This window comes from Ctenocephalides felis, unplaced genomic scaffold, assembly GCF_003426905.1.
Source record: "Ctenocephalides felis isolate EL2017-DRISC unplaced genomic scaffold, ASM342690v1 CF-g0.4_SCAFFOLD_00845, whole genome shotgun sequence".
In the NCBI taxonomy this organism is placed as follows: Eukaryota; Metazoa; Arthropoda; class Insecta; order Siphonaptera; family Pulicidae; genus Ctenocephalides; species Ctenocephalides felis.
In genome coordinates, this window is record NW_020536999.1 from 44,084,420 (window position 1) to 44,112,282 (window position 27,863).

The 27,863-nt window shown below is 28.7% G+C and overlaps 1 protein-coding gene across 1 annotated transcript; it reads left to right on the forward strand.

The window, feature by feature from the left end:
• The first annotated feature begins 2,456 nt into the window (after positions 1-2,456).
• LOC113383684 (tachykinin-like peptides receptor 99D) lies at positions 2,457-27,863 on the forward strand. The gene is made up of 4 exons (XM_026621937.1): positions 2,457-2,585; positions 6,672-6,868; positions 15,951-16,090; positions 26,810-27,863. Exons 1-4 carry the CDS (start codon positions 2,457-2,459, stop codon positions 26,914-26,916), a joined length of 573 nt encoding a protein of 190 aa, XP_026477722.1. The 3' UTR covers positions 26,917-27,863.

Sequence of the window (27,863 nt, forward strand, 5' to 3'; positions counted from 1 at the left end):
TACTATTTTATAGCATGTGTGTATGCATGTATTTTTTATACTTTAGTATAGAATTCTAATAGTTCATCAGTCGCTAATAAATAGAATCAGAATTTCATTTAAATTAATAAAGGTATTCTGATAAATAATTTTCGAAATAACATATTTTTGTATAATAAATATCACTGCATAGCACAATTCTAAAAAAATTAATACAATACATTTATATTTTTGATTAAAAACTATTTTATTTTTTTCTATCTGTATTAAATTTTTATCACAATAGGTTAACTAAATTTTCTTAGTATGTGTTTTTTATAAATTAAGTTATAAATATTAAAACTAACATGTGTTTATGCAATCTGCCAAGAATATGATTTTTGTAATAAAATCGTGAACTTCTATAATCTATAATAAAATAATGCAAATCAATATTGCAAAAACTGTATTATAAAAGGCTAAAAAAATAAAATATTATTATTGTATATCGTTTAATATAGCTTATATATTAAATTATTTATTATTTTAATTATTGCCAAATTGAATGGATGCCCGAGGTGAATGAAAATATATTTTCATTATGAAATTTGCGACTTTCCTCCCTACCAGTTAATTTCTGCCTTTGATCTTTGGTAACTGCGTTCCTTCGTGTGTTCATACTCATTAATAAAGCAAACCGTCTTGAAAGGAATAATATAGAATTTCAGAAATTTTTATGAGAGAACATGCTGAAATTCTAATTAAAATATGTTCGAATTAGAATTTCAAACGTCCGTCAAAAACACCGGCAGATTACGATTTCGTTTACAGAGAAAATGGACCGTTTTTTAGAAAATTGACGTTAAAAGAAATCATCACGTTTTTTCAATTAACTGCAGTTTTGATGTAACTGAAAATATGTAGGATAATTCTTTTCAAATCCATCAATCATGACAAGAATTATTGCAAATACAAATTAGCGCTTTGCCATTTTTGGGACATTTTTATTATATATTTTTTTTAAATTCTCAACAAATCCTTCAAATAATAATAATCTAATAAGTTCTAAATTCTCTAATGAACTACTGCTAAAAACTGCTTTTTATAGAAGAATATTATAGTTCAATTACCAATAATGACCGTCAATAAAATCACAAGTAATTTATTTCTAGGAAACAATTAATTACACTGAGAACAATTAAATCTAAGTATAATGATGAGAAAAGATTTTTTTCTTTTCTGATGCAATTATCAGAACAGTTCATTTAGCTCTCTATCTAAGATGGCAACAAGAAATGATTTGCAAATATACATAGAGATTGTTGACTTGGAAGATTTTTTATAGTATAGTTGCAGTTCTAATAGATGATTGTAAACTGAGTGATAAAATATTTTTATACATGTTTTATGATTTAGGCTACTTTTTCAAAACTATTTTGTGTAATAAATTTGTTTACATTTTGTCAAACGAATTTTTTTATATTACTATATATCTTGAGGTTTTTGTGTTCGACTGCAAAACATACTATTTGAAATAATTGGTGCGTCAAAATTAAATATAATATTTATTTTAAAATGTACGTTCTGAGTTTTAGTAATAAGTATAAAAATACTTAATAACACAATTTCAATCAAAATATGCATATAAACCAGGAAACAATTCTAATATATTCATATTGAAAATACAACAAATTCAGTTTTTTTTACAAACAAAAATGTATAAGATAGATCGGGGCATAAAAGTCTAATTTGAGTTTGAGCAATTAAGAAAACTAAACCAATTATATCACAGCAAAAGACACATATCAAACAAACAACTATCTGACGATGTTCAGTGAAACTCCCAGCTGATTCATCATTGAAGAAATGTGTTCAATTAGTTACCTGTTTTTTTTTACCCCATAAGGGGAGTAAAATGGGACGAGCAGGGGCAGCCTGGCAGCTGAAATATCTGTCTTGTCTATAAAAATATTTTCCATTCTGGTAATAATTTCAATAGTATATAGTAACCTCGAAAACCTCGAATAATACAAAATACTTCAATAAATAACTTACGTTTCTTACACAGCACAGATTTTTCATTTGTTTTATTATTTACACAATAATTATTTATGGCGGATAGGATAAATTCTTTTTTGGATCCAGACATTTTTTATTAACTCAAGATTTGTACTACTATTCAACCTTAGAATGTAATGACATGAAACACCGAAAAATGAACAATGTGCTTCACGCTTTCGGTGATGTGCGCACGTACAAAGTCACGCATGCAAAGAAGCCTCGTACATGATACGACGACGAATCACAATCGACCCATGTAGAAACGATATCATCGAGAGTGAATGACGAATCATTGGCACTCGACTCGGCCGTAACGCACTTCTGTTCCATTTGTATGGATTTACACCCTAGTCGCGTCTAAAGAAGTTTTACTTCAAGTTCGAGCAATTGGCTTTAAGGCACACCACTAGCCTGAAATATTTTTATAAATTTCAAATATGAACAACAACAACTCATTATCTCGAGGTTGCTTAAATTTTCACCCTCCTCGAATAACAGTCGTGAAATCAGCTCACGCTTCCAGAGTCGTACGTGAGCCAGTTATAGGTTTGCAAGTTGCGCTTTGCGTAGGACGCACACACATGATTTATAACAAGGTGTTTTCACGGCGATAATAAAAGTAATGGAATTATATATCAGATGGTGAAGAAAAAAGACTTTTTTGCCTTATACCATATTTCATTATTCGGAGAACCGGATGGATAATATTAACCTACGCCAATACAATAATAATGCCTTATCAGCGATATTCCTAAGGAAATGGGATATAAGGATACATATTTATATAAACCTCATTTTGTTCCAGATTACAATCTCATCCTTTTTTATGCGGTAATAAAACATATATACCATTGTGAAATTTGTAGTAAATTGTGAGTCTAAATTATTCGTGATCAATTTGACCACCGATGAATTGAAGAAAAAACTTATTTTTGTTATGTCATATAGAGTAACTTGCTAAAAACTTTGCTCATATAACGAAATAGAAAGTAGTGCTTTGGTTATATAACAAAACAAAAATTAAACTTTTCCAGATGAATTTTTTTTCAAACTTTGGAAAAATTGGATTTTTGTGAAAATTGACATTTTTGAAAAAAATGTTTTTTTATATTTTGAAATATCAGGCCAGTTTTGAACTTTTTTATCGAAACATCTTTATCATCAAAATCTTTATAAAATATGTGATAATTTGATGTGCATATGTCTAATGATCATTTTTGACCGCCAGATGGCTCCGTAACCGCTAGACCTGCCTTCCCAAAATTGATAAATAAATTAATCAGTTTTTTGTTTTGCCAATACAAGTGAAATGTTTTTTGAATTATTAAAAACGAACGCTCCGTTCTCTTAAAAATTGAGTTACCATTTTTGGCATTTTTTACCCTGTATCTTCTAGACCTGCTTTGTCCAAAAACTGATCAGCAGTTTTTTTTATCGAAATATCTTTATTAATAAAATCTCTATAAAATATGGTACAATTTGATGTTCATATATCTAATGGTAATTTTTCACCGCCAAATGGCATTTTACTCGATCTCCGGAACCGCTAGACCTGTCTTCTCAAAATTAATAATTAAATTAATCAGTTTTTTATATTGTCAATACAAGTTAAATGTTTTTTGAATTATTAAAATCAGACGTAGCGTTCTCTTGAGAATTGAGTTTTTGCACTTTTTGCCCCGTGATTGACTAGACCTGCTTTGTCCAAAAACTAATTAACAGGTCTCAATAGGAATGAATATTTTTTGAATCACTCAAATGAGCTAAACCGTGTTCCCGAAATCGACGACGAAAATTTGTATCCAAACACACACACACACATCCATTTTTTTAAGGTATGCCAAAATGTTGAAATACTTCTGAAACGTAAATATTTATAAAAAAAATTGATTTTTTGCGATTTTTTACGATTACTATAACTTACCCTATAGGAAATTAATAATTCCAATTACAAACTACTTGTTTTTAGATGTAAAATTTAAGTACATTTTGATTTAAATGCAGTGTTGTTTCAGAAAACTGTATATTAATTATAATGTTATTCGTTGTTGTTTGTAAATTATTGCATACAATTTGACCTCTATAACAATCCTTTTGAGTAATTATATTTACCAGAAGCTCATTGAGGTCAACACAGTTGAACTAAATTATATCTTTATATTTTGCTCATTCTTAAGCTTTTTATTTTAAATGTGGAAAGCAATTGTAGAACAGTTCTGGTTCTATTTTATTTTTATTCTCTTAAAAACAGCATTAAGGATAAATTTTGCTTCATAATTTATATTTAATAGTTGTTTGTTTTTGCTTCAACAATGGAAAAATTTATACAAGTTTTTTATTTTATTTATAATGCTGATATCAGTATACTCAATCATATTATCAAATAAAATTACTCGCATGTGTGCACAGATAACTAATTACTGAAAATGTTTAAACACAAACCATTTTTAATGTTCAACTTTTAATATAATAATGTTATTGATACTTTTGTCAAAAATAACATTTTACTGAAAATAAACATTCGATTGCATTCAATTCATTCATTCAATATTGTAAAATAAATATTTGCGACATGAACAAAATACCGAACAAAACAATCAATTTTTGAACAGAAAATTGAGTGCATATGCACAGGAATACAATTATTCTGTAATATGATTTATGTTTGTATTTGATGTAGGAATGCATTTCAATTTCGATTGCATTACAGCGAATGAAGTTGTATTGTATTATTGTGATAATGAGTTCTATAGTTTACTTAATTACGGTAGTTCAAAGAATTTGTCGGGAATTATGTGAGCATGATTTTCATTTCATAGTATAGCAGTGTATTAAATATAAATTGCGTTGCCATAATTATAATTATTAGTAATAGTAACAAGTTTCGTACCAAATTAATTTTAATAAATTTTGACATCATAGCGGATTGGTAACATCATAAAATTTGAACTTCCTACATGAAAGTGTAGAATTATCATTATTATTTTTGTTTAAATTCTGCAGAATTAATCAATATAGAGCGCCAGATTTAAAGAAAAATAATGGAAACAATTATCTAGAAAACGGTTTGCTGTTTACTTAAATATTTGTCTCAATTTATTATTTTCAATTTAAACATGTAGTATTATAGAGCTTTCAAAAAAATACTGCAATTTGTAAAATACTAAGTCAAAATTAGCATAACCCCAGTTAATAACAATGTAATATAATATTATGTGTATATATTATATACGCAGTAGTGCAAGGCAAAAGTCTAGTTTAATTTTAAGTAGCAACACATAACACATATCAAAAAAATAACTATCGAATGATGTTTAATAAAATTTTTAGTTAATTCCTAATTGTAAAAAAAGTGTTATTTTACTATTTTTTTATTACGAGTCTCATTATTAATTCTGAAGGATTTTAGAAAATAATATTCATGATAATATCATGATAGATCACTCATTTTACACGCAGAAGTACTCATTTTAAAGCTTATCAAACCCCATTTTCATATCTAACCTAATATTGTTCCTAGAACGCTTTACAAAACACCGATTGATTAAGATTTTATTTGATATAATTTTGTTCATTACATGATTTTTGTTAAAATATACATTTTTAGAAATATTTGCAAAAAACGATGAAAAACGCCAAAAAAAAAATTCTGTAGGCAGTAACTTGAAAAATAATTTTTTTTTGGAAAACATTATTAAACATTTTTCTCTTCTAATTAGTGCTTTTATCGATATCCGATGATATTTTGAAAAAAGTAAAACTACACCACTGAAAAGAAATGTCAAACACACCCCCCCCCCCGGGAAGTGGCAAAGGAGTCTAAATTATTTTTACTTTTAAACTTGAGAGTAAGATGAACCTAATTCCATGCAAATTGGAGCACATTAAAAATATTCAGACTCAAAATTCTCCATTAACTATCCAAATATTTCGTATCCAATGTCATCCATATGAATTTTTGACACAATGAAACTTCTAGATAATTTTTTGAGAAAGTAAATTATTTTTGTATTGTGATTTAGTAAAGTAAGGCAAAACACGACTGCATTTAATAATAATCTGTCAAATTGAATTATAGGCTAAGTTTGATGTGTAATCACTGACAGACGCTTGCGCAGACTGCATCACCTGTCAGGCGCATGTTAACTGTAAATCTTATATTATTTTAATTTTTGGCATATCTCAGCTGCTTTTCGGCAATAATAATGTAGACATTACATTTTCCTTATTTATAATCATTGATTATATTTTAATATTAGTCTATAAGTGAATAGAAATGTTTGGCAAATGACAGTCTTCATTTGTTTTTAATGTCAAACTATGTCTTAAATATTTTCAAGGTCAAACAATGATAAGTGGTTGTTTGTAATTTTTTCTACTTTTTTCTTCAATCTAACTATATTTCTATGAATCAAAAAATCCTAGAAAATTCCCTTAACAATCTTCACGAGGATTTATTAAAATCCGAATAATAGTTTAAGAGGATTAACCATTCATACATTGTTACAGAAGAATTTTATATACTAGTTATATGTGTATTTATATAGATTTTAGAAACATGAAAAAAAACAATATCGGCTAAGTACTATTTGGAAATGATTCTTTGTAATTATCAAGAAAGTAATTCAGTAACCTTATATTTTCTTTTCCAGGTCGTAAAAATGATGATGGTTGTCGTGATAATATTTGCTGTATGTTGGCTTCCATTCCACATATATTTCTTGCTAACATCACAGTATCCGGAGATCACTAACGAACCTTACATCCGCGAGGTGTACCTCGGCATCTACTGGCTGGCCATGAGCAATTCCATGTACAATCCCATCATATATTGTTGGATGAATTCCAGGTAAGCACGTGCACTTTACAGGATCGTGTATTTGTTTTATAACATGAACTAATTAAAACTGCGTTCGTCAAAATAAAACTAAACTGTAATAGAATCCTGTGTTACGTTTTTATGTTTTCTGTCATCTACAGTAGTCTAATTTTATCAACGAAAAGGAAAAATATTAACAGCTGACTCTCATTAGAAGTTTGACGTGACAATTTTCTACGACTCGAAACTAGACTTTTTTGTCAAAAAGATATATTTATAATAAACCATCAATTATATTAAACGTTATGGAAAAAATGTTTTTATTTATTGGATTTGCGGATAATAATCCACCCTATAATAAAACCATTTACAAATACCTACTATTTTTATAACTGCCTGAATCTGTGATCAATAGTTATTTAAAGTTCTTCTCCAATTGGAGATTCACACGTAATTTCTAGTTATTTTATCCGACTGACTGAGTATCTAATCAGTAGATATGTTATTCAGAGGTCTTCTCAAATTGGGGATTCATACGGACTTTCTATTTTTTTTGGTCTGACTGAGTCTGTGATCAATAGTTATGTCATTTGGAGGTTTTCGCCGATTGAAGATCCACCCGTACTTTCTATTTTTTTATCTGTCTGGGTCTGTGGCGAGTAGTTATGTCATTTAGAGGTCTTCTCCAATTTGAGCCCCTGTAGATATTAATATTTGCTAGTAAAGACAATAATTTGTTGAAATCTCAAAAGTGAAGATGCTCCTGTAGGTAATAATTTTTGCTAGTAAAGACAATAATCTGTAAATTTCTCAAATGAAGAGATAATAATCTTTGCTAGTAAAGACAATAATCTGTAGATATTTCGAATGAATAGATGTTCCAATAGATATTAATCTGCGGTAGTAAAGATAATAATCCGTAGATATCTCAAATGAAGAAATATTAATCCTGATCCTGTAAATAATAATCTTTGCTAGCAAAAGGAAATAATCTGCAGATATCTTCAATAAGGAGATGATTCTGCAGATATTAATTGACGCTAATGAAGACAATAATCTGTACCTATCTCGAATGAATAGATGCTCCAATAATTATAAATCTGCGGTAATAAAGATAATAATCTGTAGATGAGAGAGAAGATGTTCCCGTAAATGTTAATCAACGCTGGTAAAGATCACAATCTGTAGATATCTCAAATGAAGAGATGTTCCTATAAATATTAATCTTTGCTAGTTAAGACAGCAATATGTAGATTTCTCCAATGAGGAGATGTTTCTGTAGATATTAATCTTCGCTAGTAAAGACAATTGTCTGTAGATATTTTCAATGAGGAGATGCTTCTATAGATATTAATATTTGCTAGTAAAGACAATAATCTGTAGATATCTTCAATGAGGAGATGCTCCTACAGATATTAATCTTTGCTAGTAAAGACAACAATTTGTAGATATCTCAAATGAGGAGAAGTCCCTGTAGATAATAATCTTTTCTAGTAAATACAACAATCTGTAGATATCTCAAATGAAGAGATGCTCCTGTAGATATTAATCTTCGCTAGAAAAGACAAACAACCTGTAGATATCTCAAATGAAGAGATGTTCCTGTAGATATTAATCTTCGCTAGTAAAGACAATCTGTAGATATCTCAAACGAAGAGATGTCTCTGTAGATATTAATATTCGCTAGTAAAGGCAACAATCTATAGATATCTCCAATGAGGAGATGTTTAAGTAGATATTAATCTTTGCTAGTAAAGGCAATAATCTGTAGATATATCCATTGTATAGATGCTCTAATAGATATTAGTCTGCGGTAGTAAAGATAATAATCTGTTGATAGTTTCCAATAAGGAAAACATCCTCTAGATAATAATCTTTGCTAGTGAAGACAACAATCTGTAGATATCACAAATGAAAAGATGTCTCTATACTTCCTATAGATATTAATCTGCACTAGTGAAGACAATAATTTGTAAATATCTCCAATAAAAAGATGTTCCTGTAGATATTAATCTTTGCTAGTGAAGACAACAATCTGTAGATATCACAAATGAAAAGATGTCCCTATACTTCCTATAGATATTAATCTGCACTAGTAAAGACAATAATTTGTAGATATCTCAAATGAGGAGATGTTCCTATAAATGCAATATGTTTTTGCAAGTAAAGGCAATAATCTGTAGATGTCTCAAATGAAGAGATGTTTCTGTAGATATTAATTTTTGCTAGTGAAGACAATAATCTGTAGATATCTCCAATGATGAGATACTTCCGATGCAAAAATATCCTTATAGATAATAATCTGAGTTGTACAAACAATAATCAAATAATTTGTTTCTTGGCAAATTTCTCATAGAAATATGAAGTTTTTGGGTGATGGTATAGTTCCATATAATATAAGTCGCTCCTGCTTCGCATGGCGTAGGTATTTATTTTATATTTCTGAAATTTATATTAGCGACTTCTTTCAATTAACGTCGTTTTAACATGACCTTCAGGTAAGCCATAAAAATTACCGACAGCATGAACAGCTTCATTTTTATCCTAGGTAACTTATCATTTTTTAATTCTTGTCTCCGAATGTTTTACGTAATTGCGTACATAATACCATGTGATTAATAGCCTCCATAAATTTACCAGTATCGTCGTTTTTTTCTCGTTCGTGCGTAATAAATTATTTCGATGCGGATACTTATTTTTGGGACACGGCATGTCAACGACGCCCAAGAATATTAGCAAATTGAATTAAAAGCATGCCCATAATCTGGCGTTTATAAAATTAGCCATCAAATATTTACGAAGATCCTCTTCCGCGGATGTTTGCCTCCAGAAGGTTTACTCTGATGGCAACTTTATTGTGTGTATTTTGATTCATTAATTATAATGTAAAACATTTAATTACCCGTTGTCATGCTGAATTTTATTCGTAATTGTTTGATGAAAAATTAAATCTCCTGAATCTTTTACCCTTTCAATTAAGCTGTTTTTTGTATCTGCAATAAAATAATTGTTTAAGACAAAGTTAATTGCGTAGGATTATATACATTTCACTCAAAGTAGAAACATATAATGAGTGCTTACTTAAAGTAGAATATAATTCTAACCTCATATTATCATATATTAATTCATAAAGGTATGCCGTGAAATGTTAAAATCTTATTATTTCATAGTATTGAAATAAATATTTTTAGCCTTAAATATATTACTAAACTTGTTTTACATTAATATTTACTTACATAATTTTTTAACATATCAATTTTGTGTGCAATTGCGACGTCAATTTTTTAATTATACTATTCAGAGACGGGGGGGGGATTATTTATGCTGAAAAACTTAAATATGATTTTAATTATCAACTACAATTTTAGGATACAATAAAAATCAGTTTTTTTTTAATTAGTAAAAAAATAAGAATTATGTTTTTCCACCTTATGCCTTGTATAAAATTCTGTTCAATTTTCTTCAGAATTAACTTGAAAAATTATCACTTGAGCCTGGTAGTTGAAAAGTTCGTATTCATAATTTTTGCTCATTTTCGTGAAATTGAAATTAAATGTGACGAGCTTATTTAACTTGCTATTTAAATATTATTTGGGAATTTACTTATTTATAACGTATGGTTTCAAATAAGCATGCTCGTTATAATGTGATATATATCATTGTCAGATATTTGATAGGTAGTTGTAATTTTCTTACCAAGTAACTAGTAAGTATTTATCCGAGACAATCCGAGATAAATAATGCTTTTAGAAAAACCCGGGACACAAGGTGGAAGTCCGGGAGTGCCCCGGCCAAACCGGGACGTATGGTCACCTTTATTAGCAATTGGAAAATAAAGACTTTGTGCAACCTAATCTAGTTCTTCAACATAATCATAGATAAACAAGTATAAATGATCATAATCACTGCCACGTTCTGCACAAGTTACAAAGTTTTTCTTATATTTAATTAAGGGGGTATTCTACTGTAGAAGCATGAATTTTGCCCGGTTTTTGAAGCGCTGTATAAAGGAAACAAATGATATTTTTACTATCGATTTTTTTATCATTTGTTTATTGATATTTTATTATTACATAAAAAAAAATATTAAAGAAAAAAATTAGAATTCACAAAGTTATGAGCAGTCAAAGTGGGAGCTCAAAAAAAAAGAGGGTGTCCTGGCGTGCATGATTCCAACCCTCCTGGTGATCCGAAACATAAAAAAAAGATGGATTCTTAATTATTATAGATGTCGCTATCGTATGAACCTTGGATAAGCCAAAAAAAAATTTTTTGTTTGAATGGCGGCAGTTTGAAAAAAAAAATTTTTTTTCATGTTTTTTTAACAATTCCGAATTTTTTAAAAATACTAAATGAAAAGTTATAGTTTTGGTAGAGGTCCATGCGATAAAGCAATGTATAGAGAAGATCCTCTCCAAATTTGAAGTAAATCGGTTCATTAGAACTCGAGATATCCTTACCGCCAGCTCGAAAAAAGTAGTTCCGAGAAAAACGCGTTCAAAGTTTTGAGACTCGGTCGGACCCGAACCGAGACCACGTCAATAAAGCGGCTATAACTCAGGAAATAATAGTAATTTTGAAAAATCCTTTTAATGACATATTTTTGAATAACTAAACTTTGAAAATATGAAAAAAAAAATTTTCGATTTTTTCAAAATTCTACAGTAGAATACCCCCTTAATATATAATATAATTTTAACTTAATATTTAACATTTAAAATTTAAGTATTATTATAATTAATAAAACTAATGTTGTCGATGAATGATTTCATCGCTAACAAACCCAATTAAATTTTACAAACGTTGCAATACTAAGAGCATTATTATAACACTGGTGCAAACTCTATATACAAAATGAAATGATTGTACAACCTTGTTCCGATACATTGAACGAATATTTTATATATCTCACTCTATGCATCGTTTTATTCTATTCCGATAGCCTAGAAGTATAGATATCTATTCAAAGTCTTATAAAATATGTTCTTCAGCTCCATAGAAACATGTACAACAACTAAACTAACTTACATACATGTTTCCACATCTTAGTTTATAGAGGCACTATCAGCTATTGTGGCTGACTATGAGTTTCATTCTGTATCAATCTGCATGTATGTACGGTTACGTATTCACAAATGCATCCGATGCAAGATATGAATACGATACCATAAATTTACTGAATAATATATATATATATATATATATATATATATATATATATATATAAATATATATATATATATATATATATACCTAAATGGGCGTGGGAGTAGATTTGTATGCATACAAAAAGCTCTTGTAGAAAATTCACGGCTATACATTTCCATTTCTATTCTTCATACGGAATGTAGTCATTTCTTCATAGAAATTTCAAAAGCTACATTATAATATGAATGAATCATAATAAGAAATGTATACATGTATAGATAATACTTTTATTGGTTGCTATCCTTTAAGGAAACACTTTTATCTTCTTTAGGAAAACACCGTTCAGGTCAAATAATAATAGATTTATGGCAGTGATTATCTAATAGTGATTTTATCGAATCCTTTCTGATTCCGAAATATTTTAAATATGGATAAATATTGAGCCAAATGTAAGCAATAAATTGTACCTTGATCAGAAAAAAATTATCCGGTAGAGAGAACCTTGGTTGAAGCTCTAAATACATAGACTTTTAAAGTAACTTATATTTCTGATACTAAGATACTTAATTTCTGAATACTGATAAAATTCTAAAGTAGAATATAAGCAAAACTTTAACTTGCGCAGGGCGTATAGAAAACTGGAGTAGGTTGCTTTTTAGTACATTGGGTAAAAAAGTGATACTCAGTGCTGGATTAACCCATAGTCCCGATAGGGCCGGGCCTGGGGCGCCACAATTTGGCGGGCGGCCATTTTTTCAGAATTTCAAAATTTTTAACTAGAGAAAATGTCGAGACAATTCATTTTAAGGATTGATTCTGATCTGGATTTATAAATTTATGGGTCATTTTCTATGAAATAGAGTAATTCATTTTCCAATTATACTTATTATTCTTGGGACTCATATTGATAATTTTATTCATGTAATGTATGTTTAAAATAAAATTTATCAAATTGAATAAGCTTTTTTGGTGAAATATTGAAGCTCTGTTTATTTTTTGTAACTTTGTCAAGGCGAAAAACCATGGCAAATTAACATAATATATAAATTGTTATTTAGTGATCATTTAAAATTCATTTATTTGTTCGGATATAAAAATATTTTTCCCTAAAATTCCCAATATAGGTCAATATTGGTCAATATCGCCCAATATTGGCCAATATCGGTCAATATCGGTCAATATCGGTCGACATTGGCCAATATCGGTCAATATTGGTCGATATCGGTCAATATTGGTCAATTTTGGTTGATATTGGCCAATATTGGTCAATATGGGTCCATATCGGTCAATATTGGCCAAAATGTCACTATAGTATACAATGTCCTTATTACGGCTGACAATTGTATATTCTACAAATTTTTTAAATGTTCTTAACTGGACAGTAAATATAATTGTGAATAAAAAAAAAATGTAAACTATTATAGAAAAATATCTGTTGAATGCAACCTAATTTTCCAATTTCACTTGTCTTTCTCCCTTCAAATATTGGTAAAAAATGCCTAACTTTATTTGTTTTGAGATATCAGCGGTGGACCTTTACACCCGTGGACCTTCTACCCTATAAATAATGGCTTATAAATATATATATATATATATATATATATATATGACAATAAAAACTTGAATATATTTTAACTGAATTTAATAATTTGAGTCTAAGCAATATATTTCTACTACCCCTAGATTTAAGTTGAATTGAGGTTCCATAGCGCAGATGTAAGTTATAAGAAGCACTCTCGCGCCTTGATTACGATGCATTTGCACACCCGAGTGTAAAGTGTGTTCATGGATGCGAGATAATATACAATCCGCAATCTTATACTGCCACATTCTTTTGACACATACTTTGCGTTAGGTTTTTGAAAATAAAAAGCTGTTTCCTAGAAAAGCTAAACTCTCTTAGGAGTTGCTTTGAAAAATCAATTTGTTACGAGCATGTTTTATATCAGAGGCTTTAAGTTGGAATCCAATATAACCAGTAACAGACTTAAAATAGTATTTGAATGAGTTAAATAGTTCGAGACTTTACATAAAATTTTCTAGTATTGTACACATATTTAATTTTAATTTTGTTTGACCTATTATCATCAGTTTAACTTAATAAATTGAGATGATCTTTCTTACGAATCTTTAAGATTTATTTATTTATTTATTATATTTTATATAGAGTACAGCGGGGCTTAATAGTTTGCAGGTAAAAAGATCCATCATCATTAGCTCAAAAACGACTACAGTAAGGAAATTTTCAACAACAATATTTGATATAGGGCAAAAAATGTATTTACCACCAGTTATCGCCCTAATTATTACAACAATGTGAAAAACCATAACAAAAGTATTTTTTTCCGTTGTTAGTTTTTTGGGTTCTGAGCACTGTTGTTCAGTTTGCGAAACCTTAATATGTTTATATATTATATAAGATATATTAATTGTAAGTTAGATTCATCACATTTCTTTATATAACCTCTATGAAAGCTTACACATCTGTGAGATAAAAAGGACCAAAGTGTAACCAATAAAAAATAGTAAATAAAGAAGTAAATTAGGTTAAAAAAGCAATATTGAAAGAGGTAAATTAAATAAATATTCTAACTCTGCTAATAAATATTTCGGATAAAATAAAAATCAAGTGTCATCTTTGAAAAAAATGTACCCATATTTTGGATTGGTTGCCCCATTGATTCGTGAAATTCTTTTAAAATTAAAAAAATAAGACGTTGTACTTATTTGCTGCTGGCCTACCCCGCTTGTGGGGTAAAAAGACCAGGTCACGATTTTTTTAAAAAAAGTTTTACTGAAAGATGTTTGTTTGGTATGTGTTATTTGTTGTGATATTTGTTCTTGATTTGGTTTTCACAATAAAATTGCTCACGGTCAAATTGGACTTTTGTGACTTTATTTATATATAAAATATAATTTTTTCGTGCATTTTCGTGTGTTTTTGTGTTTTTTTTTCAAATTTATTTGTATGGTGAGTTTCTTTACATTTGTTTATTCTATGTTTGTTTTTTATTTTTATATACATTCACAATATATATTAGTTATAAAACAAATTTATTAAATTGGTTAGATTTATGCTTTTTTATATGTTTTTATTTATATTTTTCCGTAACTATGTATTTTTTATATTGTTTTAAATTGTAACCCTGAAATATTTAATTGTAGCACTGAAGATGGGTCAAATCAAATCCCGAACCGTATGTTTTCTTAATAAAAACATTTTCTTTCAATAAAACTGTTTTTAATTACTGGATGGATGCCCAAGAACCATTTTATTATATATGTATATATATATATATATATATATATATATATATATATATATATATATATATATATATGATTGAGCATAACACTAATTGAAGACCTTGACAATTAAAAATTGCAATAAACTGAGATAGAAACGGTTAATCAGTTGATAGTAATATTTATACAAAAATAGTTTCCTATATCTACTGAATAATAATGGTCTTACAATAGAACGAAACGTGTGGACTCAATAACTTTGTAATCTTTAATAACCAAAGATTTTGGTCAGGTTCATGCTTTAGTATCTTGTATATATATATATATATATATATATATATATATATATATATATATAATGTGTAAATTAATTCATTTTTAATGTTAAATTAATTTATATATTAGTAATCAATAACAATTATCATTCTAGTTCATGTTAAATTCATTCTGAATAAGTGTTAAAAAAATGAATAAATAATTAATCGATTAAATATTACTAAAAAAATTAGAATTAAAAATTCTGAGAGCTAATCGATAAGTATCGTATCGTGTAAAACGGTATCGTTTTACAAACGATAAATACGTAAATTTATTTAATCCGTTACTTATCGTTATTAATTTCGACAATTTATCATTATCCTAATTATCATAATACCTTATAAAATATATTTTTATATTTATTTCTGTGGCCTGTTTAACGCAAACAATTCCGTGTTAGGTTTCGGCGCGGCTTCAAGCAGTTCTTTTCCTGCTGCCCGTTCGTGCACGTCAGCCCCGAGGCCCTGACAAGACGCGAGGTAGTCACTTCGCGGTATTCCTGCTCCGGATCTCCTGACAGGCACAGGATAGTACGAAATGGTAAGTTGCAACTAGAATTTATGTACCTTCGCTTATGTATCAACGGAACGATTTTTTTGTATAGATACCCATTGTTATTCTGTAAAGAAATGAATTATTGGGTCCATATTCAAAGGGGTAAGAATTTAAGTCGTTTTCTATGCATTCGGTGAAGTACAATCGAAAATAATTTTTTTTATATATCTTTACGTTTCAGAGGTTTTTGAACATTTTGGCATATCTTACTTGTTAGAAAAAATGAATGTTTATGTGTGTGTGTATGTGTGTATGTGTTCGGATACAAATTTTCGTTGGCGATTCTTGGAACACTGTTCAATCATTTTAATATTTCTGAAAAGATTCGATTCACAATGATAAGGAAACGTGCTGATTAGCAATGGCATATGGCATATCTTAGAAAAAATGAATGTATATATGTGTGTGTGTGTTTGGATACAAATTTTCGTTGACGATTTTGGGAACAAGGTTCAACCATTTTAATATTTCTGAAAACATTCGATTCATATTGATAAGAAAACGTGCTGATTAGCAATGGCATATGGCATATCTTAGAAAAAATGAATGTATATGTGTGTGTGTGTTCGGATACAAATTTTCGTTGACAATTTTAGGAACACGGTTCAACCATTTTAATATTTCTGAAAACATTCGATTCAAATTGATAAGGAAACGTGCTGATTAGCAATGGCATATGGCATATCTTAGAAAAAATGAATGTATATGTGTGTGTGTATGTGTGTGTATTCGGATTTGTATTCGGATACAAATTTTCGTTGACGATTTTGGGAATACGGTTCAAACATTTTAATATTTCTGAAAACATTCGATTCATATTGACAAGGAAACGTGTTGATTAGCAATGGCATATGGCATATCATAGAAAAAATGAATATATATATATATATATATATATATATATTGATTTGCTCATTTTGGATTGACATGGGGGGCAGGGGAGTCTGGATGATGATTACGTCATAGGTAGTATTTTTATATTTTTACATTAATTGCAAAATGTTTACGTAAGCATGGAGGTAGGGGGTAAGAGCTTTGCTTACTTTTGCGGACAAGGGGGATGGGGCGGTAAATAATTGTAATAAATCTGCTTACGTAATACTTGAATGATCCCCTAGTGTTATTTTGATTTTTCTTATTTCAATGAATAATTCAAGATTGTCATCCTTCTTGAACCAAATACTTTTATCAATCAATATGTTCTTAAAATATACATATATTATATACTAGCTGGCCCGGCAAACGTTGTTTAGCATACAAAATATTTCTAAAGAATCTTTATTATAAAAAATAACTAACTGTATATGAATGTAGAAGTGTGTGGAGAAAGAGGCAACTAATACAAATTAAGTGGATGGTTTACCCACTGTAACCCATGCAACATATAAATGCTCTTTGGGCTTATTTATAGGCATTGCAAGTGCCATCCTAATCTAAAACTGATTTCATTTAAATTGAATTTTGGAACATTTTGGTATTTAAGATAACCTATCACAAAAAATACAAAGAAACCTGTTTATAATCATACTTGTTATTATTTTTTATTTCTATCTTATTTAGCAATGTTTTTAACTTATTATTATGATAATAATAAATTAAGTTGATTAGATTATCAAATATCCCCATCTATGTAAATAAAGAATTTTCATTCTAAAATTTTCCATTTAAAACCCAGAGATTTATAAGAATGGTATTCTGAAAATCAGAAACTGGGGATTATGAACTTTGCGTTAAAATATTAAAGAAAATGAGGGTATTGTCTTGATCTCTTAATCTCTTACATATGTTTTTAAATGTAGAAAGCTAAAACTTATCAAATTTTCATCATAACAGTGTTTACTATATTTCAGTACCATATTTTTCTTCAGCGTTGAAATACTTGAAATTATTTATTCTATTATTTATCGTTTTTAATTTCGTTTTTTCGATTCGTATAGTTACGAATATATATATATATATATATATATATATATATATATATATATGTACAGCATATATATGTACATATATCCATAATGTAATATAAATTGATTTTATTTTAATAAACTATGTAAGCTTTTTTGCAACATCAAAAATACTTGATACATCTGAGTTTACAGATCTATTGAAATTTTAATAATAAATAACAAAATCTATACACGTTCCAAGTTATTATATTTCAAATAAAAATGAATTAAGTTGAATCTTAGCATTTTCTACTGAACTTCTATTACATGTCTTGTTAATTGAAATATTGCTTTTAATATGTACGCATAAGCTTAATCCAATAACAAAAATACGACGTTATAAATTTTTATTATAAATCTTATGAATATACTATTTATTTGTGAGGCAATATATTATGTCAAAATAATGAGCACGTGCTCAGAAATTGCACCAAACCTTTATTGTTAGATTCTCCGAAGCATTTGCAGTATTTGTAAAATTCTCCGAAAATGATATGATAGAGGAAACTAATTTCTTAAATTATTTTTATAATAATTTATCATATAATAACACACACACACACATATATATATATATGTGTGTGTGTGTGTTATTTGCATGTGTCATATGTCGATTACATTATTTTTATTCATATAGCTAAGTATTCCATGACTCCTATTTATGGTCAATTTATTATAAAAGTGTAATAAACATTATTGATATTGTTTCTGCCAATAAAGCGCCCCACAAATAGATTTTATTGATATGCGAGTTATATCCCTAATAAATATTAATCTTTGCATACTTTTTGCGGTACTCACTCAAGGAAAAATGTAACAACTGATAAATGGAATAACAGGTACAAATAAAAAAGTTAAAATTATTTGAAGTCCAAACTTAAATTTTTAAATAAATATTATAAGAAATATTATTATTCCATATAATCTTTATAAGAACTTACATGTGGTTGGGGTAGAAAGGATCAACTGAATTCTTGCGCTGGCAGAGGAGTAAACAATAAAAAACCGTAACTTAAAGTAAATTAAGTTAAAGAAAGCATTTTTACAAAAATTAAATTAAATTATTAATTATTCTAACTCTGTTGTTGAATTTTTCTGACAAAATACCAGCATCAGGTAATATACAGTGTTATATAAAACTGTAACATAAAAGATTATTTTTCAAAAATATACCCCGCTCTACCCTACATCAGGTTTTTTATTAAATATGTATTTGTTGCCTATCAAAATAAATATAATTGATATATGACTTTTGTGAATATGTTCATATGCACATGTTATCATTCATATGTTCATAGATATTGGTCTTGAAGTACATCTTCTGAATTTTTAGCTTATAACAGCATTTCTACAGAATGTTTCCACGGTTTATTACACATATCTTTGACATATTTCACATTCCTTTTTCTATATCATACTTTTGTATCTCGACTGTTAACTCATGCGAATCATATTCATATATAGATTTTTCCATCACAATATTTTAAAACAGATAAATGTAAAAATAATATATAATGAATGATTGTCGCTCGAATAATTGATTAGAAGTGTTTGAGTTTCATTTCTTATATTAATTTGGCAAATTAAAAAATTATTAAAAGGTTAAATGTGCTTCAAGTGAAGCTATTCAAAATTAGATTAGTTTTAGCCACCTTATTCAAAATTAGACTAGTTTTAGTAACGTTTTCACAACTGTATAACAAAAAAAGGCCATAATAAAAATCGTGTCAGATGTTGAGCGTCATTGTCACGGTCTTGTCGCAGTAGTCAGTTTAAACGTGTTATACGCCTCCAAAAGCTTATTTTGAAGGTGGTTTTGTCATGTTTTTTTAGCTTTTTAATTGTTATTTGTAATTATTTCTATTACATCACATTATTACATCACACATCATACAGTACACAAAATACTATCGATACCAAATTATCAATACGAATCATGCTGAATAAAATTTTTTAAATTGATTCATATTTGTTTTCTACTTACATTATCATTTATTAAAATTTAATAATAATCATATGTTTCTACAGCAACAAGTCAACGCATGCCACAACCATTCTCGAGAAAACAATCTCGGTTTAAAAACTTTTAGCGAGTTTATGAAGAACAACTTTCCGAATCTGATTTTCATAATGGAAAATTTAATCGATCTACGAAACTCCTACAAATATTTGCAATCGACATTGTCATGTTTGTATAATTGTCGGTTTTATTTCTTTCTTAGAGTTCTCACAGAATTCTAAATTAATTTAATCTGGTTTTCATTGAACGAATGACAATTTCCGACGGCACCAGTTGGTTAAGTCTAATTAATGTCATTGAATTTTGGGTGGAACATATCGATTTTCTTGTCTGAGCAGATTATGATAGTAAACCGCCAACTTGAAAGCATTGAATTCTTAATTGAGACTGAAATTTGATGAAATATTGCTATTGAAACTGAATATAATTCGAATATTTTACTAGTAATAATTTTGAGATTATTATATTATATTCGATTGTATGCAGTTGAATTGGTAAAAGCTCGATCCATTTCATTGGCTTCTCAAACGCATTACTTACAATTATCTTTTTGAGAATATGCATATATTATTGCCTACCATAAAATAAAACTATTGGTGTATGGCATCGTGCCTTAAGGCAAATTGCTGGAACTTCCCGTACCGTAACAAAATGTTTGAGGTATATTGAATGTTTTCAAATAGATTATTATAAATAAATACTGTAACATTGCCTAATATTTATAAGAATTATATAAACTGAATGGCAATGTTAAAATTATTTATTTATAGTAAATAAGTGAGCTTTGGAACTTTAGCAAGAATTAAAATTAAAATCTGAACTGTTTTCGATATACAAAAATAATTTTTTTGATAGAAAAAATAATTTTTCTTTCCAAAAGCAATTGTTTCGTCAATACAAGCAGAAAGTTTTTTGAATAATTCGAATCGGATGATTAGTTCTCTCAAGAACTGCCTTTTTTTATACATTTATTTTGAGGTATGCCAGAATGTTCAGAAACCTTCAAAACGTGAAGATATGCAAAAATTTTCATATTTGATTTTTGGCCCATTACTATAAATACACTATAGGAAGTTAATAATTTGAGCATTTTTGGTGATATATTTTTACTTAACTATATAATTTTTTATATCTCATTGAGGATACTTTGCTTCCTACTGCATAACGATTTATATTAATATCGAAATTTATGATCTACTCATACATGCAAATTTAGAGTATAAAAATTGTTTTATATTATTTAAATTAACATATTGTACTTTACCTCTTTGATATTCAGCTGAATTATTTTAATTGCAGTAGAAATAACAGTAAATGTTTTATTTTCACCTTTTCGTGGTTTCACGAAAAAGGAATCGCCTTTGAACCGATAAAACTATAAAACCTATAAAATGTAGGTTAACAAAGCTTTAAGGTAATTTGCTCTCATTTGAATTTGATATCGATTTTCAGTTATATTGCATAGTAAAAGTAGGTACCTAAGTCATTGAACCTATATGGTGTACGGCGAAACGTGACACAGCCTTATAAATAATATCCACTGTTAAAAACAGAGTCGCCAATAATGAACATGTATGAATTTTTTATTTAATTTTAGACTAAAGTTTTTCTAAATACATGCATTCTTATAATTGTATCATTTTTTGCATATACTATAACTTTGCATAATCAAATTTTAATATTTCTATTTGCCTTTATTTTAAATTTTTGTTTGATGTTTTTTATACCTACTTGTCAGTATTAATTGGTAATAATAATCAATATCATATTTTAATTATTTTTTATAATGTCTTTATTTTTAATTTTAACTTCCCGTAGGGTGAGTTATAGTAATCGCAAAAAAATCGAAAATGAAAATTTTTGAATTTCTTTACGTTTTAAAGGTTTCTAAACATTTGCATACTTCAGAAAAAATTGATGTATGTGTGTGTGTGTGTGTATGTTTAGATACAATTTTTCTTCCACGATTTCGGGCGCACGAATCAACCGATTTCAATGATTCAAAAAACATTCGATTTATATTTGTGGGAAGATTTATATTGGTGGGAAGATGTGCTGATTAGTTTTTGGCGATGACAGCTGTTTTGAAGATACGCGGCAAGAAGTGTCAAAAAACAGTAATTCAGTTTGTGAGAGAACAGAGCGTCCTATTTGAATGATTTAAAAAGCATTTTGCTTATATTAACAAAATAAAAAATTGATTAAATGTTTGAAAGGCAGGTCTAACGCCTAATATGAGCCATAAAATATATAGTATTTATAATTATCTACATATTTGAAAATATTTAAAACAATTGTTACTATTTGTTTTTTTCGAGTATTTAATTCTGGTACGGAAAGTTTCAGCAATTTGCCTTAAGGCACAATGCCATGCACCACAAGTTTTGTTATTGCACTGAAAAAAGATTTATAATCAAAACCCAAAACTTGAGAAAAATCGTTCTAAACTTTTACAATTTGATATAATATTACTTTTAATTAAGTGGGTTCATTGAGTGTCTATGGGTATGATGAGTATAGCAATTAAATGTTAAAGTTTTATTTATTGTTTTGAACAGAAATAAGAATTTATGAGTCCTATAAGCTATTGGGCCAATTTGACTTAAAACTACGTCGGTTTTACAGATGGCAACTCAAACAGTTGTCTCATCTCTGTGTAATAAATTTTATTAGAATTTTTGTATATTAGGGCGAATATTTTATTGATGCAGCAATGAGGTCATTTTCACTTATATATAATATATTGATATCTAAAGTTTCAAGTAAAAACGGATATCACTACTGCTTGACATCAGGCTCTTCGACTCGATTAAGATCCAGTGGTTCTAGTCACTTATTCAAAAATGAGTCCTTGAATAATAAAGATATTATAATATCTGCATTGGCATCAGGTTAATTGATGATTATTAAAATGATCTGTTTATCTACCCATCTCACAAAAGTTTAGACATGTTGAATCTAGAATTTCTTGTAAGAATGGTATTCTTAAAATCTGAACTGGGGATTATAAACTTTGGTCTAAAATATTATAGACAACCGGCGTGATATCGTGATAAACTTTGGTCTAAAATATTATAGACAACCGGCGTGATATCTTAATCTCTTAATCTTACATATGTTTTTGAAAATAGGCTTTTTTATTTTCGTAATGAAAAATCAGATTAGTTTCTCATCATAACGAGGTTGTTTATATAATTCTGTAGCATTACAGTACATTTCTATCACAAAATCTATATGACTTCATTAAATAAAACTTATCTAAATATTTATAAAGCCTTAAATTGCGTATAGTCAGTTTTTTGTGATGAAATTTACATAAAAATCTAATTTCGTCCTGATTACAAACCTAGACGAATATGTAATTCAAAGACATCCAATTAAATGTTGAGGTGATACTTTTAAATTGAGCAATCCGTAAATGTCCATTGTTTTTTTGTATTTCATTAGACAAAATGATCTGAGTTATATGACTAACTTCTGAAGATTATTTAAAGTTTGCACGACGTCTGAGAGACGTCAAATAAATGAGTCGGCAAAGTTAAAAGTCTGGAAATATATAAAATGGAAACTTTATTAATGGATCTTTATCTGCGTTTATCGGAGTTTTTAATTGTTGCAAATTCAAAGCTTGTTCATCATGATGTTCTTGATATAAAATTCATTCAAGCGTCATAATATAGTTGTATACGTGTTTTAAAAAAAATCCATCGAAGTCAGTATCAGTCTTAAATATCATGTCCCATGGATTGGGTTTATCAATTCATCATATTTTATGGTATTGAATTCTGCGATGCAATTTAATTTCTTTTGTGACAAAATGTACAAATCATCTGGAACTCTTCTACACACAAACCCTTTCACTTAATACTTGGAAATCTGCAGTTTCCGAAGCGGAAATATTCTTGTACAATCGTATCAGTATTCTGCACATATTCCTATAAGCCGTATAAGTCATCCATATATCACATTGGTATTATTATTTCATTTATCACTGTCGATTCGCTGCTGCAGGCGACATAAATAGCATTTGCGGTGAAATGCAACGAACTGCAAAATACACAGAATTGTGCCGAACTTGGCAAACTAAATCTGATATGTATGTTTCTGATATCTGAGATCTGATTATTCACAATTTCTGGTAACATGGGAGTTTCGGACATTTATCAATGTATATGAATAAATCAATTTTGGCAGATTGTAATGCATTTTAAACATAATATGTATATATTTATACAGTCTGAAATTGAGCAGTGTCACCAGTTTGTTCTAATGCAAATCCAATTCGGTTCTTACTACAAATCTAGAAGAATATGAAATTTCGTGATCTCTAATTAAAATGTACTTATTATACATATCGTACTCGCATATCAGTATTACATTTGAGTTCCTAATAATTATTTCAACAATGAATGTTTTTGAAGTGATATCTCGTTCAAATTACTGTCAACACATTTATGAGCAAATTTAATTCTCGTCGTAAATTGAAATCAACTAATATTTCTCATTTTTATAATTTACCGTACAGCATTAACTATTACAGATTTATATTAGGTTGTCAAATATCTCCCTTCCGCTTTTTTGCTATTGGTGTATAATACAAAAAGGCGGAAAGGAGATATTTGACAACCTAATATCACTAATGGATAAAGAAAAACGAGATTCACACTCTATTCTTATTTCACTACCAGGAAAATTTACTGAAATAACAAGTTTATGGAAATTATCACTCCATGATATTTGATGCTCTCTAATATTTATTAAGTATACAAATGATATTTCCATATAAATATAGTTTTTTATTGATCTTTGCTTATAGCAGATATTATAATCATAATACCTCACAAAAAATGCACAAAATTAAATGAATATTTATTTATCATCATCTGTGAATTTTCTAAAAAAAATTATAATTGACTGCAAAATATAATTTTACTCTCCTTACCTTTTTTTAAGTAAGTTTACCCAAATGGTGACGAACATTTTTAGTTAGTGAAGATAATTGTTTTCGAGATAATATCTCAAATATTATGCGAGGTATGGACACCCCAGGGGTCCATGGCAACTTCCATGGGGTCCACGGTAGGAAAAACAAAATTTGGGGGTCCACGAAATAAATGGGGGTCCAGGGCAAATTTAGAAATGATTTAAACTATGGAATGTTCCAACTTTAAATTTTTGCCACAATCTTGATAAAGTATACTAACAATGTGTGTCAAGTTTCATTAAAATCGCAAATCGCATTTTTGAGAACATTCCATGTATTTAAATGTTAGTATTAAGCGCGGAGCCAATCACCAATCAACCTCGCATATCTGAAAAACTATTGAATGTTTCAACTTTAAATTTTTGTCAAATATTCAGTAAAGTGTAGTAACAATGTATGATAAGTTTCATCAAAATCGAATTATGCATTTTTGAAAATGTACAATCTGTTTCAATACCAGTATTGAGAGCAGAGCCAGCCACCCATCAACCTCGCATATCTTAAAACCTATTGAATGACCAACTTTAAATTTTGGTCACAAAAAATAAAAAGATGAAAAATATGAATTGGGCTCCGAATTGCTTTCTCTTTTACCATATTCTCTAGATCTGTTCCCCAGCGACCATATACCGATCTCAGATCTCAAAAGGATGCTTGCTGTGAAGAAACTTTTACCAAATGATGAGATGATAGCTGAATTTTGTGGCAAAGTACAAATCGTACTAAAAAAATGGTTTCGAAAAGTTTGAAGTTCGCTATAATCGTTATATCGTCTTTGAAGAAACTATATTTCATAAAAAAAAGAAATTTGCAAAAAAATTAGTTTTTCTTAGTTATCCTACGGATTTATTGAGTGATGTGAAATATATCGTTTCCAGATATTTGATGGGTAGTTGTAATATTAGTATCAAGCATTGCGAAGATTCGATTTAAACCTATACTTTTTGAGAACGCGGTACAATCCGGGCCGAAAAATGATTTTATAAAAACCCGGATCACTAGATGGAAATCTAGTGGTATTCTAGACTAGAATACCGCCTTGAATCATTCATACTATGATAAAAATGAACAGTTTCTATGCCACAAATATAAAAAATAAAATTATTAGTATATAGCATTGTGTTTTAAGGCGAATTGCCAGAACTTTTCGTACCAATAATTAAATATTTCAGAAAAGATTTTTTTTTAACTTTGAAAAGAAATGAGTTTTGAGAATTTTGAAATTTTTGAAAAAAATGAACTATTTTAATTTTTTTTTTACATTTTGAAATATTTTGAAAATTTTGAAGTTTTTTTCAAAGCTATCGCGCCGCTTTGGCTACGTAAAGACAAAAACAATGTCACGGAACGCATAAAAGTGTAAAATTTAAACTTATTAGGATTTCTATAAAATATCTGATAATTTGATGTGCATATGTCTAATGATCATTTTTACCCTCAAATGTTTTTTTTAACATTTTTAACTCAATCTCTGAAACAGCTATACCTGCCTTCCCAAAAATTTATTCAGTTCTTTATTTTGTCAATACAAGTAAAATGTTTTTTGAATTATTAAAATCGGTTGAACCGTGTTAACGCAATCTTCGACTAAAATTTGTATCCGCACATACATCTATTTTTTCTAAGATAAGCCAAAATGTTCAGAAACCTCTGAATCGTAAAGGTAAAGATATATAAAAAAATTCATTTTCTATTTTTTTGCGATTACTATAACTTACTTAACGGAAAGTTAATTAAAATTCCACTATTTCTAGGTTCAGTACGCATTCCGCTACATCTGTCCCGATGTCCCAGCGCAGTGACGACCGCCAGTTACTACAGCACCGCCGGCGGCGGAAAGAGGTGGCGAGGTTCACCCTGACAACACGACGACGGCGATCTGACCGGCACCAGGCGCACCTGGATATAACTCAAGGCCGTCCAGCGGCCAGAATCTGCGTCGCTGCTGATCGCCAATGATGAACAGTGCTGAAAATGGGATCATATACCACAATCGATTAATAAATAGCATTTATTATTCACCATACGATATAAAACGACTGTAGAGAAATTTCAAACAACGAGGTAATCGATAGTGAACGGACAATCTGTTTTGTTTATACAAAACTATAGAGCAAAAAAACTACCCAAAAAAACTACCAGAAAAACAATGCTGAAAATGGGATCATATACCACAATCGATTAATAAATAGCATTTATTATTCACCATATAAACGACTGTAGACAGATTTCAAACAGCGAGATAATCAAAAGTGGACGTACAATCTGTTTTGTTTATACAAAACTATAGAGCAGAAAAACTATCCAAAAAACTATCAGAAAAACAATGCCGAAAATGGTATCATATACCACAATCGATTAATAAATAGCATTTATTATTCACCATATAAACGACTGTAGACAAATTTCAAACAGCGAGGTAATCGATAGTAAACGGACAATCTGTTTTGTTCATACAAAACTATAGAGCAGAAAAACTACCCAAAAAAACTATCATAAAAACCATGATGAAAATGGGATCATATACCACAATCGATTAATAAATAGCATTTATTATTCACCATATAAACGACTGTAGACAAATTTCAAACAGCGAGGTTGTCGATAGTGAACGGACATTCTGTTTTGTTTATACAAAACTATAAAGCAGAAAAACTATCAAAAAAAACTATCAGAAAAACTATCCAAAAACGAATATAATTGCAATTAAAGATTGCAATGATATACAATTTCTACAAACTAAATACACTCGCTAAATTAAATATGCACTATGCAATAAATTTTCTGACAATTTTGTTAAACACCAGA

Bases quoted from the DNA above. Each gene is read 5' to 3' on its own strand.
- LOC113383684 (XM_026621937.1), top strand. From the start codon at position 2,457: ATGAACAACAACAACTCATTATCTCGAGGTTGCTTAAATTTTCACCCT. The intron at 2,586-6,671 runs GTAGGACGCACA...TTTCTTTTCCAG, and splicing joins GTTTGCAAGTTGCGCTTTGC to GTCGTAAAAATGATGATGGT. The intron at 6,869-15,950 runs GTAAGCACGTGC...ATTCCGTGTTAG, and splicing joins TATTGTTGGATGAATTCCAG to GTTTCGGCGCGGCTTCAAGC.